Source organism: Pygoscelis adeliae, unplaced genomic scaffold, assembly GCF_000699105.1.
Source record: "Pygoscelis adeliae isolate BGI_AS28 unplaced genomic scaffold, ASM69910v1 Scaffold222, whole genome shotgun sequence".
Lineage (NCBI taxonomy): Eukaryota > Metazoa > Chordata > Aves > Sphenisciformes > Spheniscidae > Pygoscelis > Pygoscelis adeliae.
The window spans coordinates 5,899,783-5,913,744 of record NW_008824309.1 but is presented as its reverse complement, the minus strand read 5'-3'; the positions used below and the strand labels follow the sequence as shown (position 1 = coordinate 5,913,744).

The 13,962-nt window shown below is 36.5% G+C and overlaps 1 protein-coding gene across 39 annotated transcripts in view; it reads left to right on the top strand.

The window, feature by feature from the left end:
- Window positions 1-13,962, top strand: part of NEB (nebulin) — a 133,325-nt gene that overhangs the window by 112,663 nt on the left and 6,700 nt on the right. For 17 of the 39 annotated variants that reach the window (XM_009318966.1, XM_009319003.1, XM_009319001.1 and 14 more), the window contains 14 exons: window positions 580-693; window positions 832-936; window positions 1,388-1,492; window positions 2,118-2,222; window positions 3,049-3,141; window positions 5,563-5,655; window positions 7,143-7,235; window positions 7,703-7,795; window positions 9,593-9,685; window positions 10,942-11,034; window positions 11,797-11,889; window positions 12,497-12,589; window positions 13,167-13,259; window positions 13,758-13,850. In XM_009318966.1, coding sequence (XP_009317241.1) covers window positions 580-693; window positions 832-936; window positions 1,388-1,492; window positions 2,118-2,222; window positions 3,049-3,141; window positions 5,563-5,655; window positions 7,143-7,235; window positions 7,703-7,795; window positions 9,593-9,685; window positions 10,942-11,034; window positions 11,797-11,889; window positions 12,497-12,589; window positions 13,167-13,259; window positions 13,758-13,850 — 1,359 coding nt within the window. Of the gene's footprint in view, window positions 1-579; window positions 694-831; window positions 937-1,387; window positions 1,493-2,117; window positions 2,223-3,048; window positions 3,142-5,562; window positions 5,656-7,142; window positions 7,236-7,702; window positions 7,796-8,987; window positions 9,081-9,592; window positions 9,686-10,941; window positions 11,035-11,796; window positions 11,890-12,496; window positions 12,590-13,166; window positions 13,260-13,757; window positions 13,851-13,962 lie in introns of all 39 variants that reach the window. The other 22 variants (XM_009318988.1, XM_009318983.1, XM_009318973.1 and 19 more) reach the window with 19 other exon arrangements.

The following is a 13,962-nucleotide window of genomic DNA, read 5'->3' as shown; positions in this document are numbered from 1 at the left end:
TCAGCTAAGTTCAGCAGAGTTGGCACAGAGAGGTATGAATTATACCAATCTATAAAAAATAAATCTTTTAGACCTTAGTGGAAGATCTCTTTGGGAAGAGTGGCTGCTGCAGCACTGAGTTTTTAGGGAGGGTATTCATTCCAAAGGGTCCAAAACATCACAGAGAATCCTGACATCTTGGATTTTTTGGACATTCTCAGTGTGAAACGTCTGTGACCACTCTTCACTACCACATGCATTTCACACACTGCTCGCTCTCTGTCGCTTCTCTTCTGGACAAGTTATTGTTTTGCACCGATCACCTAAAGGAACTTACACTTTGAGATTACTAGTGTGAGAAGGAAGAGTGACCTTAATACAGCTGGCCTGTAGTGTACTCCATTTACTGCTGGAGTAGGGCTGTTCGTTCTCAAGAGTTAAGTCATAAAGTACACATTTTAATGACATCATTTATGTGTTTAATTGTGAGTTTGTATTAGTAGTATTCCTATTTTGTGGTGTGATCATGAAACTATCTGAAGTTGCTAAAGGTATTGCATTCACATTGACAAAGAATCTTTTTACTGTCTTCATCTGCAGAAAGCGTACAAAAAAGCCTTGGAATTAGAAATCAGAGGAAAAGGTCTGACAGAACTGGCTTTGGAGACACCAGATTTTGTGAGAGCAAAGAATGCCACTGACATTGCCAGCCAGGTCTGTGTGACTATCTCATATGTCACATCTGATGTCTTCTTTAAAGGAAAATTTATTAACAATTTTTTCTGGTTAAACCAAAAGAAAATTGTTGTCAAGATATGATTAAGGCACCTAAACGTGAGCTTTTCCCAACAGATCAAATACAAACAATTGGCAGAAATGGAGAAAGCCAACTACACCAGTGTTGTCGATACTCCGGAGATTATTCATGCCCAGCAGGTCAAGAACCTTTCAAGCCAGGTATCTTGAGTGAAGCAATTCAATCATTGTTCATGTGGGAACCTCGTGTGGATACTAGTTTGGAGCACCAGAATAACTACCTGTCACAACATTCAGGAGATACACCAGAAAAACAAATTTCTCTAGAGCTGTGTTGTGGCATCTCTTACTTTGAAATTCCATTTCAATATTGAAATTAATTTATTTTAATACTGTATAAAATGAAACAATAATTGCTATTGCTTTTGCAATACCAAAGCTAATTTTGTTCTAAGTAGATTTAGCTTAATTTTCCTATTCCTTAGGAACCTAACATTTCAAATAAATCTTACACAGAGGCATAATTTGGATTCATATCAGACACAGAAGTACTCACATTTCCATAAAGGTGGTCATTATGCAACAATAAGTGATGCCAGATTGTTTATTACGGCTTTTGTATTAATGGAATATATTTTGTATTTTCTATCAGAAAAAGTATAAAGAAGATGCAGAAAGGACCATGCCATACTATGTGCCTGTAGCAGACACACCAGAAATGCAGAGAGTCCGTGAGAATCAAAAGAACTTTAGCACAGTATGTATATAAATAATAATTACTGTTACTGTCAACTAATAAAAAATGTTCAGCTTTTTTTCCTTTAATAAGGTCCCGATGTCACACTCTAATCCCAGCTAGGCTGCCTTTATGTTCTCAGGGATCTTCAGTTAGAGGGTCCACTATGTATGCAGCAGCCCACTTATGCGTTACACAGGAAACCAAAATGATTCTGCAATTTTCTTGAAAAAAACTTTCTGCTGCAGTGCTTTGACAATTCCTTTGCAAGTAATAGAGAATTATACTTACAGAAGTTGCCTGTTGTCAGTGGGACTACCTGCAAGACTGTGTGGTCAGTAACAGAACTCCACAATCTGACTTAAAATCTTTAACCTTCATTGTTGAGGCTTAATTGTTTTAGATACAGTCTGGCACCTTTCAAGATTTTTCAGTGAATCTAGTTAAGGATCTCCTACTGCTAATTTAAATGAGAATACTTGTAACTGTGGTACATCTTTATATCACTAATGCTGGTGTTAAAATGACCTCCTTATAAGGTGTACTTGAAAATATTTTTTTTTCCTCATCTTCAAACAAAACTCTGTGCGTAAATTTTTATGGCATAGAGTCAACATTTGACATTTTACTTTAACTTTTTCAACAGCTTCAGTATCAGTGGGACCTACAGAACAGTAAAGGAAAAGTTACCGTTGTACAAGACACACCAGAAATGCTGCGTGTGAAAGAAAACCAGAAGAATTTCAGCTCGGTATAGTTATTTTCTGTTTTCAGTTCCCATTCCAAAAAATACAGTGTACTATGTTTAATGAAATAACTATTTTTAGTTCTTATCTTACAGGTACTTATGTTCTTGATCTGCTTAAATGTGTATAAGAACTTTTTCAAACAAAACTAATTTTATTCTAAGCAGATTTAGCTGGTTTTTGCTACCCCTTTTGATCTACTGTTTTTTTGTGGAGCGCCCTGATTGCACACTTTCACTTGTACATAGCTGTGATATAGTTAAACAGTCAATCCTGTACTTAAATTGGTATTACTAGTATCTACCTTTCTTTTGTCCTGTTACCATGTAAGCAGTGTATTCTTGTTGTGTTGCAACTGTCTTCTTGCAGTGAAAAGTGAACTGTCTGCCTGATTTGTTTCACATTTCATGTAGTACCATGAAGTGCCTAAAGTCTGCTGTATCATTTTGCCACTAGCACCATTAGCATAGTAAGTAACTAAGTGGAAGTCATTTGTGTAAAACATAATAAAACAAATTAGAACAAAGGGAACAAATTAGAACAAATACTAGTCTTCAATCCTAAAATTAGCCTACAAACGTTTTGACATTCTACTTAAAATGCTTGACTACATATACAAATGATCTGCCCCTTTTTTGCATGAATGGCACTCGTGTAGTAGGACAGACTGCAGATAGGCAATAAGGCAGTGACCGAAGATAATCCTCCAAGTTGGCTTTCGGCCTGCAGTGCTGTGTACAAACCACTGTCATGAGCCTGTATTCACTCTCTAGAAGAAATAATGTTGTGTTTTGTATGCTTAACCTTGTTGTCTTCATTCTAAACGTTAAGATTTTATATAAAGAAGATGTTGGAACTGGAACTACTATTGAAAAGACACCAGAGATGCAGAGAGTTAAACAAACCCAGGATGCAATTAGCTCGGTACAAAAGAATTGATTTTTAATACTCTACCAGTGCTAATTCAACTTGAAATAATATTTTTTTTCCCCTTCTTATTTCCTTAAATGTTGCTAACAGTGGCTTGTCAATAATCCATCCAGCTAAGGGTTACTTTCTAAATGTTTTTGCCTGTTCTTGTTACTTAAACAGTAATCTTTCTAATGATTAACATTTCAATTTATTACTTACAATCCATTTCTAGAACATGAAAGCTCTTGCCATCATTTTTAATCTCATCGCAAACACAGTTTATTTAGCACAGAATCAGGGTCATTTAGGTTGAAAGGGTTCTCTTGAGATCATCTACTCCAACCCCATTGCTCAAGCAGGATCAGCTAGAGCAGCTTGCCTAGGACCATGTCCAGTTGAGTTTTGAATATCTCAAAGGATATTGTGTAGACTCCCTGGGCAACCTGTTCCAGTGTCTGACCACCCTCACAGTAAAAAAACTGTTTTCCTGTGTTCAGATTGAATTTTCTGGTTTTTTAATCTGTGGCCATGACCTCTTGTCCAGTCACTGAGCACTACTGGGAAGAGTAGCTCCCTCCTCTTCATTCCTTCTCACTGGGTATTTATACACATTGATAAGTTCCCCCTTGAGCCTACTCTTCTCCAGGCTGAAGAGTCCCAGCTCTCTAAGCCTCTTCTCATATCAAAGATGCTCCTGTCTCTTACTCATCTTTATGGCCCTGCACTGGACTTGCTCCAGTAAGTCCATATCTTTCTTGTACTGGTGAGCCCAGCACTGTACACAGAACTCCAGATGTGGCCTCACCAGTGCTGAGTAGAGGGGAAGGATGACCTTCCTTGACCTGCTGGCAGCGCCCTTAATGCAGCCGAGGATGTCGTTGCCCTTCTTTGTCATAAGGGTGCATTGCTGGCTCACGGTCAGCTTGTTGTCCACCAGGTCCCCAAGGTCCTTCTCTGCAAAGCTGTTTCCCAGACAGTCAGCCCCCAGCATGTACTGGTGCCTGAGGTTATTCCTCCCCAGGTGCAGGACTTTCAGGAGATACCTCTCAGCCCATTTCTCCAGCCTGTCGAGGTCCCTCTGGGTGGCAGCACAACCCTTGGGTCTATCAGCCAGTCCTCCCAGTTCTGTGTTCTCTGCAAACTTGCTGTGGGTGCACTCTGTCGTGGCATCCAGGTCACTAGTGAGGATGTTAAACAATATTGGCCCCAGTTTTGACCCCTGGGGTACACCACTGCTGACTTGCCTCCAGCTGGCCCTTGTGCCACTGATCAAATGCTCTGGGCCCGGCCGTTTAGCCAGTTTTCAGTCCATGTCACTGTGCACTTACCTAACCCAAACTTTGGTAGCTTGTCTGTGAGGATGCCAGGGCAAACGGTGTCAAAAGCCTTACAAAAGCATGTCTCGTAAAGCTTTTATATTATATAAAAAATTGTAACACTCTAAAATTGGAATAATTGTATGTCTTACTTTTCTTTCGAAACCTGTAAATCTTTTTTCATGCTTTTTTTGAATGCTGACATCATTTCAGTATAAAAGATACTAACATTTCAGCCAATTTGTTTCATGCATAGTATGTTAAATATGTTCTTGTGAAATGCTATTCTTTTTTTCTGTTATGCTAAAGTAGAAATGCAAATAGCACTGTAATTGTTAAAATGTTGTATGATGACTCTCACCTTTGGATACGACAGATTTTTACAAATCAAAAATTCTTTCATTGGTAGAAAGACCAAACGGTATCAGGTTCAAAGGTATTTACACTTGTTTTTAGAAAACCCTTTTAGTAAAGTGCCATTCACAGTGACATCTCATCAACAGCTAAAGTCACCTTCTAAGAGGTTGCTTGTAAAGATGATGGGAATACTTTAACAGCAACTCTGCTCATGTTAAAGCCAATGAGATCTTTTAAACTTTCAGTCTCCTCGAGATCAGGATAATGCTCTTTATGTATCCACATATGACTCTAGGTGCCTATTTCATATTAGGCTAAAATTTTTAGAAATCATTTAAAATTTTTAATATCACAATTTTTTGGAACACAGTGTAAGAAACCTTGAAATGGTGCAGTTGTTATAAATCAGGGTGTTTGTTCTTGCTGAAATTAAGCTCCTGGGAGATGTTAGATACCCAAATTTTAAGTTTCAGTTGAAAAAATCTGGCTCAAACAAGACTCTGCTTTTTCACCCTGAGCTGAGTTATTGTTAAACTGCTTTGTAGAAGTGTGGCAGAGTTAGCTATCAGATAACTAAAATAGAAGGCTTCTTGATGATTTCCTCCTCTATCAGAATACATTTTGTACCTGAGACCTGAATGAGTTTGTAAAGTGTAAAGGACCTGTGTTTCTTTACTCATGTAACTTCTTACACATACGTGCATCAGCTGTGCTTTAACGTAAGTCCTTTTACTTCTTTCTGATGTCTGCATCTTTGTAGATTAAATACAAGGAGAATATTGGAAAAGGAACTCCAATTCCTGATCTCCCAGAAGTGAAACGTGTCAAGGAGACACAGAAGCACATCAGTTCGGTAATGGCCGATATTTTCTACTTACCTATATACTCATGCAGAGCTCAAGCTCCAAACTTTGGTAGCGTTTGTGGGTATTTTTTGTTGAAAAGAGAACAGATCTCTTAAATCCCTATATTCAGCAGCAGGAAGTTCAAATATCTGAATTTTGCAGTGATCATTACAGTCAGCCACTTCCCTGTATTACTTCTGTGATCTTTTCTAAACACAGAACTAGAAACAAAAAATACTCAGATGGTGTCTTACAATTAGTCTGGGAAAAATGGATCAGCTAGAGAGAACTTTGTGGGAAAAAAATAATTGGAGCCTTTTTTGTAGTCACAAAACCTAGTGACAATTATAAGTGGGAACAGTACCTCGCTCTTCCCGTATCTAATTAAGTATAGATTTTAATAACCACAACATGCTCTCCTGATTTTGAGCCACTACTGCTTTACTTTGATCTCTGCATACACAATTGAGGCAGGATACAGTCTTGTGATTATTGGTACCTCAGATGTTTGCTATACAATGCTGAGGAGCAGTGACACCCATATAATGAGTATCTTACGATCTTCCATTCCTGGTTTTATAAGTACAGTTTCCCTTTTGAGCTGTTTATGATACTGATGTTTTTTACAGCTCACTTTTGCACAATGGAGTTGTTTCTTCAAATGATTCTTCATTTTTTCTTTTACATAATTTGTTTTCCCTTGCTGTGAGCATTTTATTTTTGTATTTTTTCATTGTTTCAATGACATCAAGCAGTGATTTTTTTTTCGTTAGCTCTTTTTGTTGCAAGCATTTTACTAGTTGCCAGAAGAACCATTAGTGCATTTGTAATGTATTTCTACATGATTATGTTTTAAACCAACCCAGGCATCTCCTATGCAACTTCTTTCATAAAAAATGCAATTTTTTAAATGAAACAATTGCTGGTTAAGTTAAATCTAATAATACAAGAGCTAAAACTCAATTGTTTTTCTTGCTAGAGACTTAAAGCAAAGTAAAATAGTGGTGTTCCGAACAAATAGTCACAGGGATCAAAATGAAATGGAGCCCGCAACTAAGTATTTTCATATTAAACATGTCTATAAAAGGTTCAGCTGTTTGTTAACACCATAAAAAAAACAAAACAAAACAAAAACCCTCCAGAAATGCTGACTGCCTGAAAAGTAATACTATTACATTTCCTAAACTAAGATGAAAAGCAGAACATGCCTACCTTTCGTGCCAGGTCAGCGGAACATTTAAACTTGTGACCTACTATAATGAAGTATTCCACTGACTTCAATGTGTTCAAGCACCTCAACGTAGACATTAAGTACTTTGCTGAGCTGGTGACTGTACTTAAAAAGATGCACACTGAGTAAAATAAATTGTGCACACATTTACATATAATCCCAGATTATATTTACTTATGAACGAGGTAAATTATCTATCCAAATGTACTGTAGTTGTGGAAGGAATATGATATTCTCACCTTGCTGGGTGCTTGTGTTCTGCAGGTATTGTACAAAGAGGACCTAGGGACAGGTATCCCAACACCTGTCACTCCAGAAATAGAGAGAGTCAAACGCAATCAAGAACACATTAGCTCGGTATTTAAAAATATATGTATATATATAAAACAACTTATTTTTGCATAACATCCTAACATATAATCTGTTTTTCTTCAATGGTTTAGAATCTCACCCTGCTCCTGTCTTTTCCCTGGCAATATTCTTAACTCATTTATATTCCACCTGTTTGTGCTTTAACCTTTTTTGGTGATTTACAACTTTACACGCATTTCTTTTAAGAACCAAAACTGGAAGTAAGCTGTGACATTAACATGGTGTTTCTCTCCATGTTTGTTTTTTCTTAACCCTTTATCTTCTAGTATCTGTAGTTATGTATTTACAGAATAATCAACCATCAGCCCCTTCCTTAATATTTGCCTCTAGAACAAGTGTGAAATTAATTAAAAAGTGATCCTAATGCTAAACGTAATTCACAAAATAGTCAGATTTAATGATTTTGCCTGTGTTGAGTGCTTTTTTTGTGGAAACTTTCTTGTACCTCACAGGTGTTATACAAAGAGGGCTTAGGGACTGGCATCCCCACTCCGGTTACTCCAGAGATGGAGAGAGTCAAACGCAATCAAGAGAACATTAGCTCGGTATTGCTAAATAAAACAAATGCAAATCAAATCCCTTTAACTCCTCCATATTAAATTTTTCTTTCAGTTCTTTGTTGTACTTTGAACAACCCTTTCTTAATCAAATCACTAAAACCCTGTCAGTACCTTATATTTTCTTGCTTTTTCACTCAGTCTAACTTAATTGTCATTAAATTGTTCCAGCTGTGAGATTTTAACCTCATTTACTCAAAGCAGTTAAGCAGTACCTTATTTTTCTTCCCAACGAAATAGTAGTAGTCTGAGTGATGTCGCTCTCCTCCTCAATAACAAAGTCAATCCTCCTAACAGTCTTCAGACTCACCACACTGGTTGCACTGCAAATGAAAAATGAGCTCTTAACACTTCCTGAAGCAAAGCAACCTAATGCAACTAGCGTGTGTTGTCTCTTTTCCTGTTTTTGCTGTGTTGGATGCTTTCTTATATCCTACAGGTCTTTGTAAGAAAACCTGGGTGGCATCCTCATATCACTGCAATATGAAAAAATGACGAAAATTGCGTGTATAAGGAAAAATTACTGTAGTAATGAATTTCTATCCAGATTGTTTCTACTCCGAACACATTCCAGTCAAATGACCATTACGTCATAATTTTGTTCTATATTTCTGTTTTAATTAGAGCAGCTTAGGACTAATTTTGACTCACTCTGACCCAATTCAGACATGACTGATACGAAATTCAGTCCTGACTTGATATTAATAGGAGAGTTCAGAGAAGCCACTGTTCTTAAAATTTTCGCTACATTTAATTGTCTCTGGGGTCATCGTGGCTCTCTTTTACGCTGGTGAAAGATTTAGAAATCTGAGAGGCAAAGCTGCTCATTCAAGATCTTTTGTTTGAGTAAGGAAATTCCTTTGGGCAAAAAGACATAAATGCAAAGAGTTTTCAGGTAACATGGCTCGAGCTATGCTTTGCACAAAACGCTCCTGCAGTTCTTGCTGGCATTATTTATATGCACCCAGGTGAGATGACAACAAACCTCGTAGTAAGATTAGCTGATTATTTTCATTGTCTTTTTTTGCTAGCCTTCAAACAAGGCTGACAAAGCTCTCTTTTTCATACTTTGAAGTTTCACTATATTAAATTACTTGTCTTTTCTCTCTCTCCTCCCTGTCCTCCTCTTTCCTTTCCTTTCCTGTTTTTTTTTTTTTAATACTTCCCTGTTGCCACACAGGTGTTGTACAAAGAGGGGCTGGGGATTGGAACCCCAGTACCTGTAACTCCTGAGATGGAGAGGGTCAAACGCAATCAAGAAAATTTTAGCTCGGTACTTTTTTGTCATTTAAGAAAAAAAGTTTCCTATAACTATTTAACACCTGTAAATTTTCTACTCTCTCTAACTTATAAACATAGAAACATCCCCTTTCTGCTATTAAATTTTTTAGTAATTGTTAGTTATATTTTATGTACTTCTTTTTTAAAAGATTTTTCTTATAATCATAACACTTGACCCTTCATGTCCTTTAATTTTTAAAGCTTTTTTTGTGAAGCTTAATGTATTTTGCATTTTTAAAAAACACTGGGTTTTTTATTTGCTTGATTCCATTCCTCTAATGCTTTATTATTCTGTTGAAGCATATCTAAGAATTTAGGATGCAGTATTTCTAGCTATCAGAAGACTTCCTCTGATTTTATCACAGTTGTTAACTGTTTCATACTTCCTAACTTTTCCTGCTTTCTAGTATATTTAGTTGGCATAAAAATTACATGTGTTACCTCCATCAAATGCAGTAATTTTTTTTGTTCTTAACTTTTTTAAACTCCCGTGTTACTATATAGGTGTTATACAAAGAGGATCTGGGGACAGGAACCCCAACACCTGTCACTCCTGAGATTGAAAGAGTCAAACGCAATCAAGAAAACTTTAGCTCGGTATTTTTTTTTAATTTGAAAAGCAGCAATTTCCCTTTTAATCTATTTTACAATAATTTTAACACCAAAAAAATACTCTTGTATTTCCCTGTAATCAATTTACACAAGAAAGAATATCCTGTTCCCCATGTTTTGACATTTTTTCCTCCATAATTGTTACTTACTTTGTTTTGATTAGATCATCTTACTAATGATAACTTTTAGATTCTGTGTTCCCATCTTTCTTTTGACTCTGAACATATTCTTTTCTTTAATATCTGCTTTCCTTTTGTTAATCACTTCAGTCCTTGGTTGTTGGTTTTTTTTCCTGGTTTTACCGCATATAAAAACTAAACTATTTATTGCCTGATACAAATCTGTGAAAATGAGCTCAGAATAACAGTGCTCTGATACATGCCAGTGTAACCTGCTGTGATGTTTATGGAATGGGTAAATGAAACAGGATTGATTTCTTTGTTCCTTCTGCGTTGTATCTGATGCCTTCTTCCTTTAGGGAGTCTTTAATACTGTTGCACAGAGACGGTGGCCCAAATCTCCAGCTGGTGTAAACTGCTCTAGATATGGTGGTAGCACAGGTTTGCAGGGTAAAAAAAGTAGTAGCATTAGGATGTTTCTTGGGGTGAGGAAAGTGTCATGTAAGATAGGAGAGCACTAGTAATTATAATTTCTCAGGTACTATTTTCACACATACGCCTTTATTATGACCACGTCTCTGTGTCCTTCCTGTAATAAGCAAGCTAGATTCTTTGATGATAAACTCTGGACAACAAGTAGCGTTTCACTCAGGGAATGGATGACACACAACGCTGTATACACACGTTGAGGTGTGTGTATACAGAAAAACTTTTAGGAAGGTGCATTAGGACCTGGTCCTCCAATGACTCAATTATGGTCAGGAAGAAGTTTACCTCACTGCTGGTGAAAAGCCAGTAATATACTTCATTATAATTTATATAAGACTTTAATCTTCTAAATACTCACCAGCTTTAAACGTCCACCTTGAGAAGCACTTAAGCAAGTCAGGAAGGTATTCTAGCATTCTGGTAGAAGTCATACCGGTGCATTAGTGTTTAACTCTGTCACCTTCAGAGTTTTAAACTAGTTTTTTCTTTTTATGGATTTTTTAATCCCTATGTTTATTCAGGGCATCTCAGAAAACCACCTCTCATGTTCTGCGTGTTCTCTCAGCAAGCTGTGCGTTACTGTTGTTTGCTTGTTCCTTTTTCTTTTTTTAATATAGCCATGTTACCCCACAGGTGTTGTACAAAGAGGATCTGGGGACAGGAACCCCAACACCTGTCACTCCTGAGATTGAAAGAGTTAAACGCAATCAAGAAAACTTTAGCTCGGTATTTTTGAATTTGAAAAGCAAAAATTTCACTTTTAATCTATTTTAAAATACTTTTAACACATAAAAAGCCATTCTTGTTCCCCTATAATCAACTTACACAAAAAATAATACCCTGTTCCCTTTGAGATTTTTTCTTCCATAATTGTTACTTACATCGTTCTTGTTCCTCTTTTTTTATTATGTCATCTTAATAATAACTTTTAATTCCACCTTTCTTTTGAGTCTGATTATCTTTTTTTTTTTTCTCTTAAAAAACACCGTTTTCCTTTTCTTAGTCACAACAATCCTTAGTTTTGTTTTGTGTGGTGGTTTGGGTTTTTTTTTCTGATTTTACTTACTTTATATATGAGAACTAAACTATTCAGCACCTGATACAAATCTGTGGCTATGACCTCAGAATAACAGTGCTCTAATACATGCCAGTGTAATCTGCTGTGATGTTTATGGAATGGGTAAATGAAACAGACTTGATTTCTTTGTTCCTTTTGTGTTGTATTTGATACTTTCTGCCTTTAGGAAGTCTTTAACGGTTTACTGTTGCACAGACAGTTCTTCTGTATAGCTCCTGAGAAGCGAATAGAGAAGGTATTAGTGTTTAGCTGTATAGCTTTGAGGAGCATTTTAATTTATCTGTTTTATTCCAAGCTTTGGCTCGGAGTGACTTTGAAAAATATTCAGGCTGTTCTCTCAGCAAGCTGTGCGTTACTGTTGTTTGCTTGTTCCTTTTTTCTTTTTTTAATATAGCCATGTTACCCCACAGGTGTTGTACAAAGAGGATCTGGGGACAGGAACCCCCACACCTGTCACTCCTGAGGTTGAGAGAGTCAAACGCAATCAAGAACACATTAGCTCGGTATTTTGTGGAGGAAAAGAAGTATTCCCTTTAACTCCACTTAAACAGAACTTTTTAACCTGTATTAAAAATGAACAATTCCACTCCTTACTTCCATGTAATCAACTTATAAAAACATCCTTTCTTCTTCACTGTACTATATTTTCCCATGTTACTGACCTACCACTTCTTCACATATGTAATTATTTACATTATCCTAAATATTTTTTTAACCATTTTGCTCCCTGTTCCAACTTCCTTTTTCTATATGTTTTTTTTTTTTTAAATCCTATCAGTTTCCTGTTTTAATGCTGTTATCACAGAAGAGGGAGGGTCTGACTTTCTAGCAGGCTTCAGTGGTAGTCTAAAAGCTCTCCTCCACCGTCAAAATGTATTTGACGTAAGAGGCTTCTGTGTTGGATTTGTTGCACCAGCTAAGATAAAACCATAGACCTCTTTGCCTTCAGACCCTCACGGGTGCAATCCAGTCTTCATTGCTTCCAGGGGTAGCTTTTAGGGCACATGAGAGCAGACTGAGCTCCAGCAGACTTAAATATTTGACTTCATGTTGGATGTAATTATTATTGAGTTGTGATTATGTTTTTGGATGCTTCTTGTTACTACACAGGTGTTGTACAAAGAGAGCGTGGGGACTGGAACCCCCACTCCTATCACTCCAGAGATGGAGAGGGTCAAACGCAATCAAGAAATCTGTAGCTCGGTACTTTGCTAAGAAAAAAGTTCCCTTTAACTCTCTTTAAAAGAACATTTTAACAGTTTTAATAAATGGACATTGTAACACTTGTTCCAAAATAATGCTGACCCTAGCTCTAAAGCAGCTTACATCAGTGATTACTTCTTACTCATGTCTTACTGTAGTTTACAGTGGTGACTTTAACTTGTTACAGTTTTTATTGTTTCTTGAGTGATATTAATGCCCTATTCTACTCCTAAAAACACTTAACAAACTTCACTTGTTTTCTCTGCAATGCTTTTTTTTTTTAAATTATAATTTACACGTTCATAACATCCTCAGCCCCTCAATATGGTATTTTTGTGGTCTCATTTATGTAGTACTTACTTACACTATTTATTACAAGTGATCCTGTAGTTAAAAAGCCAATATGCCAAACCCTACTCTCTAGTAAAATATTGCTAAGTACCTTCTTTAAAAATGTATACTACATAGGCCCTGAGAAAATAACTAAAAGAAAAAAAATGCCTTAGGCTTTAAGTTTGTCTGTGGATAGCTTTTTATTTATTGTTGCTTTCTTTGGCTCCTTTCTTATGTCTCATAGGTGTTGTATAAAGAAAACATAGGGAAAGCAACCCCAACACCTGTCACTCCTGAGATGGAAAGAGTCAAACGCAATCAAGAAATCATTAGCTCGGTATTTTTAACAGGAAACCAGTTCCTAAAGATCTGAATGAAGTGTTTAACATACATAACATAACTGTAGCAGTTTAGTAATCTGTGCTTTCTAACTTTAGAAAATGAATCTGCCACATAGCATAAACCTCCTACCTTCTGTGCTTACAAGCAAATCGTAATACCTTCTATTTAACACTGTTTGAAGCAGGATTTTACTAGAACTAGGTTTGACCTTTTTTCGGATGGATATTGTTTCTCTGCAATTTCTTTTTAACCCTTTCTTACTACAAGTGTGCTTTTATGCAGAGTTGATTCCATACAGGGTCCATTTCTGCATCCTAGTAGATTAATGGCAAAGCTCCCGTTGTTTCTTTTGGGAACAGCATTGTGCCCCAAATCTAACCCTTTCTAAGTGTAATGATTCAAAAGCTATATTGTATGTTGTCATGGGTTTTTGTGGTGGTGGTGGTGGTGGTGCCTTTTTAATGACATTTGGATACTCCCTTGTATCCTGTAGGTTTTGTACAAAGAAAATGTGGGGAAAGTGACCCCAACACCAATCACTCCAGAGATGGAGAGAGTCAAACGCAATCAAGAAATCATTAGCTCGGTACCTTAAAATAGATATATTTCTTCTTTTCCTTTGTGCTTATACCTTAATAAAGTAACATTCTAACTACCTACTGAAAGTTGATTTTAATTTAAAAAAAAAGATATATTTG